Here is a 6,016-nt window from a genome sequence, read left to right on the forward strand (position 1 = left end):
TATTTTTATATTCCATTCCCATTGCAATAAATGACAACATTCTTTTTGCCATTCAAATTCTCAAAATGCTGTGGTGGGATTTTGAACTGAAATTTCTCTGGGATACTATTCCAGCATCAGAATCACGACACTATTGTATCCTGTTTGGTCAGAATTAACTGCCTGAAGCCCTCCCACAGGCACCAACAACTGATCTTTAGTCCTCACACTAACGCATTTAGAAAGAACCTGCATTTATATAGCGCCTTTCACAGCCAATTAAGTATTTTTGAACTGCAGTCACTGTTTTAATATACGACACGCTACAACCAATTTGCGCATAGCAAGCTACCACAAGCAGCAATGCGTTAATTACCAGATCATCTGTTTTCGTGATGTTTGTTGAGGGATAATTATTGGCCAGGGCACCAGAGAGAACTGCCCCTGCTCTTCTTCAAAATAACATCATGGGATCTTTTACACCCATCTTAGATCACCGATGGAGCCTCAGTTTAATGTCTCATCTCGTCCTGTGCACAGATTGTCCATCCCCCATTTTAATCGCTCCACCACAGGCGGCCGTGCCTTCAGCTGCATAGGCCCTAAGCTCTGGAATTCCCTCCCTAAACCTTTCTGCCTCTCTACCTCTCTCTCCTCCTTTAAGGCGCTCCTTAAAACCTACCTTTTTGACCGAACTTTTGGTCTCCTGTCCTAATTATCTCCTTATGTGGCCCGGTGTCAATATTCGTCTGATTACTCGCCTGTGAAGCGCCTTGGGACATTTCACTGCATTAAAAGCGTCAAGTCTGGACTTGAACAGAGGAGATTGTGGGATGCTTCGATCAAGGTGATAATTTAAAATTATGATGGGCCTGGACAGAATAGATAAAAGCAGACTGTTTATAGTGATTGAGCGATTTAAAATGAGGGGAACACAGATCGAAGATTGAATGTAAGAGATTTAGAACAGAGAGGAGGATAAACTTCTTTGCACAGAGGACTGTGAAGCTGAGGCACAACCCGAGTTAATCTTTGAAGCAGAGACTACGTCAACATTTCGATAGGTAGTGAATTAAAGAGCGATGAAGGGATTTGAGAACAGGGCGGGATCATATTACTGCTTGTGTGGAGGATAAACCTCAGATCTAATTCATGATTCCGGAATGTTCCTTTTCCGCTTCAAGCCTCCCTTCCCTGCAGGTATTTTATTTTGCCCTTGGGCCTATTCCTTGCAATGTTTGTTTAATGCCTTTCCACTCCCTCACTGACCTTTGACCACACCTCATGCGGTCCCATTAAGCATTTTGCAGAGCATTGGACCTCACACGCTGACTAAAAGCGAAAAACAGGAAATTCAGAGCACAGAAACAGGCCATTCGGCCCAACAGGTCCGTGCTGGTGTTTATACTCCACATGAGCCTGCTCCCACCACTCTTCATCTAACCCGATCAGCATATCCCTCTATTCCTGTCTCCCTCCTGTGTTAATCTAACTTGCCCTTAAATACATCTGTGGTATTCGCCTCTACTCCTTGTGGTAACGAGTTCCACATTCTTACCACTCTCCGGGTAAAGAAGTTTCTCCTGAATTCCCGATTGGATTTACTAGTGACGATCTGATACTGGGAATCTGAGATAAAATCAGAAAACGGTGGAAGCTCTCAATGGATCAGGCAGAGAGAAGGAAAAAGATAAGCTTTCATTAAAAGCTCGGTCAGTCAGTCAGTTCTGACAGAGGGCCGATAACTAAACGTTAACTCTCTCCCGAGATGTAAGACTGCTCCGCTGAGTGTTTCAACTACTTTGTGTTAGGGTGAGAGGGCCCTGTGCCTGCTGACAGCGGTGCCTGGTGTGAAATGATTTATGGACCATCTCAACCCAAGTCCTAGTCAGCGGGGAAAGTAGAACAACACTGCTTTTCTTAAATTAATTCTCGGGATGTGGGCGTCCCTGGCAAGGCCGGAATTTATTGCCCGTCCCTGGTTGTCCTGAGAAGGTGGAGGTGGGCCTTCTCCTGGAATGGTTTGAGACAACAGAGTGACTTGTTAGGTCACTTCAGAGGGCAGTTAAGGGTCAACTACATCGGGGTGGGACTGGAGTCACATGTAGGCCCAGACAGCGTAAGGACGGCATGAAGTGTCAGCCTAGATTATGTGTGGAAATCTCTGGAGTGAGGCTCAAACACATGACCTTCTGACTCAGAGGCAGGTGTGCTACCAGTGAGACATGGCTGAGACTGTCAGTACAGCAACTTTAATATAGTAAAACATCCCAAGGTGCTTCACAGGAGGGTAAATTAAGGGAAAATTTGACACCGAAACAAAGAGCGAGATGTTCGGACAGGTGACCAAAAGCTCGGTCAGAGATAGATTTTCATGGAATCATACAGCACAGAAGGAGGCCATTCAGGCCTTCATGCCTGTGCCGGCTCTCTGAAAGAAATACCAATGAGACCACCCTCTACTGCATTTCAAGATTCTTAAAGGAGGAGAGGGATGGGGAGAGGTTTAAGGAGGGAATTCCACGGCTTAGGGCCTAGGCAGCAGAATGCACGGCCGCCAATGGTGCGGCGATGCTAATCGTAGATCCGCAAAAGGCCAGGACTGAGATACGTTCTATCAGTGCAAATTGTTGTTGTTGTAGTTTACCAACGGCAGTGTTTAAAGAGGACTGTTTCCAACTTCAGAATGAGGACAGTTCTCCTGCTACATAGACCCTAAAATACAGAGTGGGATACAAACAGAGCGAGACTCAATAATCAAACAGCACGGGAAAAAGTGTCGGCAAAGGAACTCCCAAACAGTCTAACCCCGGTGCCATCGTTTTGTCCAATTTCAGATTCTATGAAGGATGGATGACCCGACAGTATTCACACCTGAAGCTGACTCCACTTTTACAGAGAAGACCTGGTCCTCGGGAGGGACTTCATATCCGTGGGTCCAAGTGAATATCGATTCCACAGGCAGCGCCAATCTCACAAACAATACCCGCGACTGCGAGGTCAGCGCCAACTTCCAGTACCTCATGTTCCCCATCGTTTACAGCGCTGTGTTTCTCTTTGGCGCAGTGTCGAACTGCTGTGCCCTCTGGTACCTCTTCAGGAAGAAGGGCGCCTTCTCGCCCTCCGACGTGTTCATGGTCAACTTGGCCGTGATAGACCTCATCTTTGCTGCAACCCTTCCCTTCAAAGTTGTCTACCACTCCTTGGGGAACGACTGGATCTTCGGCGAGCTGGCATGTAAAATCACCGGCTCCCTCTTCTTTGCCAACATGTACGGCAGCACTTTGTTCCTCACTTGCATCTGCCTGGATCGCTACATCGCTGTGGTCCATCCCATCAGATCTCTGCAGCTCCGCAGGCCCCGCTATCGGGTGGTCGCCTGCTGCCTCATCTGGCTGATCCTGGCCGCCAACCTCCTCTACTTGACCCTCCGAGGACCGCTGACCAACAGCTTCCCCAACGGAAAGACGGCCTGCCTGGAGAACTTCTCGTCGGGTTCCTGGAGCAGGCGCATCTCTGGGATCAGCATCGCGGCCGCGATCATCGGCTTCTTCATCCCGCTGGTGCTTATCCTGGTCTGCTACCCGCTTATCGCCAGGAAGCTGCTGGAACCCACCGCCGGCAAAAGCACGGTGCACGCGGTGAAGAGGAAAGCTCTCCGCACCGTGCTCCTGGTGCTGATGGTCTTCCTCATCTGCTTTGTCCCCTATCATCTCAACCAACTCATCCACACCCTCAGGCGCATCCAGCTGCTGTCCAGCTGCCGGCTCATCCAGTTCACCTACTCCGCCCGACGGGTCACCATGGCACTGACCAGCCTCAACAGCTGCCTGGACCCACTGATCTACTCCTTCGCGGGCGACATCTTCAGGTGGAGAAGGTTCTGCTGTCGGGAGGAGGCTCTGAGTATCATCAGCCTTCGAATGAAAGGCACGTCGGAGAGGAAGACTAGAGTGACTGGCTACTGAGATCCCAGGGCTGGGATTTTCCGATCACTGTGATCTCAGGGCTGGGAATTTCTGATCTCTGAGATCCCAGGGCTGGGAGTTTCTGATCACTGAGATCCCAGGGCTGGGAGTTTCTGATAACTGAGATCCCAGGGCTGGGATTTTCCGATCACTGAGATCCCAGGGCTGCGAGTTTCTGATCACTGAGATCCCAGGGCTGGGAGTTTCTGATCTCTGAGATCCCAGGGCTGGGATTTTCCGATCACTGAGATCCCAGGGCTGGGGGTTTCTGATAACTGAGATCACAGGGCTGGGACATTCTGATCTCTGAGATCCCAGGGCTGGGAGATTCTGATCTCTGACATCCCAGGGCTGGGAGATTCTGATCTCTGAGATGCCAGGGCTGGGAGTTTCTGATCTCTGAGATCCCAGAGCTGGGAGATTCTGATCTCTGAGATCCCAGGGCTGGGAGTTTCTGATCTCTGAGATCCCAGGGCTGGGAGATTCTGATCTCTGAGATCCCAGGGCTGGGAGTTTCTGATCACTGAGATCCCAGGGCTGGGTGTTTCCGATTGGTGCCCAGGGCTGGGAGTTTCTGATTGGTGCCCAGGGCTGGGTGTTTCCGATTGGTGCCCAGGGCTGGGAGTTTCCGATTGGTGCCCAGGGCTGGCAGTTTCTGATTGGTGCCCAGGGCTGGGAGTTTCCGATTGGTGCCCAGGGCTGGGAGTTTCTGATTGGTGCCCAGGGCTGGGTGTTTCCGATTGGTGCCCAGGGCTGGGAGTTTCTGATTGGTGCCCAGGGCTGGGAGTTTCCGATTGGTGCCCAGGGCTGGGAGTTTCTGATTGGTGCCCAGGGCTGGGAGTTTCCGATTGGTGCCCAGGGCTGGGAGTTTCCGATTGGTGCCCAGGGCTGGGAGTTTCCGATTGGTGCCCAGGGCTGGGAGTTTCCGATTGGTGCCCAGGGCTGGGAGTTTCCGATTGGTGCCCAGGGCTGGGAGTTTCCGATTGGTGCCCAGGGCAGGGAGTTTCCGATTGGTGCCCAGGGCTTGCCCACGATGAAGGACATTTGATGCTGGGAGGGAATGACTCTGAGCGACTAATGGTATTGCAGCACCTCCACTGGTGGGAGACTGTAATTACAGCATGACCCAAAAAATACAGACACCTCCTCTCTCAGAGAGACAATCAAACACACACTCACACACTCTCCCACTCTTTCTTTCTCTTCCACACACACTTTCCAGGAGGGGTCATTCGAGTGTGATCAGGAGGAGGAGCCTTTCTCACCCCCAGTGTCACTGGGCCTCATTGCCGTGCTCCCACTGTTGCCCCAACACATCAGCTCAGCTGCAGCAGGTCATTAATCTCTCACTGTACAGACTGACTGTACTGTTGATTATCGATCTCTCACTGTACAGACTGACTGTACTGTTGATTATCGATCTCTGACTGTACAGACTGACTGTACTGTCGATTATCGATCTCTCACTGTACAGACTGACTGTACTGTTGATTATCGATCTCTCACTGTACAGACTGACTGTACTGTTGATTATTGATCTCTCACTGTACAGACTGACTGTACTGTTGATTATCAATCTCTCACTGTACAGACTGACTGTACTGTTGATTATCGATCTCTCACTGTACAGACTGACTGTACTGTCGATTATCGATCTCTCACTGTACAGACTGACTGTACTGTTGATTATCGATCTCTCACTGTACAGACTGACTGTACTGTTGATTATTGATCTCTCACTGTACAGACTGACTGTACTGTCGATTATCAATCTCTCACTGTACAGACTGACTGTACTGTTGATTATCAATCTCTCACTGTACAGACTGACTGTACTGTCGATTATCAATCTCTCACTGTACAGACTGACTGTACTGTTGATTATCAATCTCTCACTGTACAGACTGACTGTACTGTTGATTATCAATCTCTCAATGTACATACTGACTGTACTGTTGATTATCGATCTCTCACCGTACAGACTGAGTGTGTGTTGGGAATTGCCGGATTCTCTTTCATGTTCTGATTGGCCTGTGGACAAAATGCTTTTGTTGTAAATAGTTGCAATA

At 49.6% G+C, this 6,016-nt stretch overlaps 1 protein-coding gene across 1 annotated transcript; it reads left to right on the plus strand.

The window, feature by feature from the left end:
* Window positions 1-2,828: 2,828 nt before the first annotated feature.
* Window positions 2,829-3,947, plus strand: LOC137301972 (lysophosphatidic acid receptor 6-like). The gene has a single exon (XM_067971689.1). It carries the CDS (start codon window positions 2,829-2,831, stop codon window positions 3,945-3,947), a length of 1,119 nt encoding a protein of 372 aa, XP_067827790.1.
* Window positions 3,948-6,016: the final 2,069 nt, after the last annotated feature.

Source organism: Heptranchias perlo, chromosome 35 (genome assembly GCF_035084215.1).
Source record: "Heptranchias perlo isolate sHepPer1 chromosome 35, sHepPer1.hap1, whole genome shotgun sequence".
NCBI lineage: Eukaryota > Metazoa > Chordata > Chondrichthyes > Hexanchiformes > Hexanchidae > Heptranchias > Heptranchias perlo.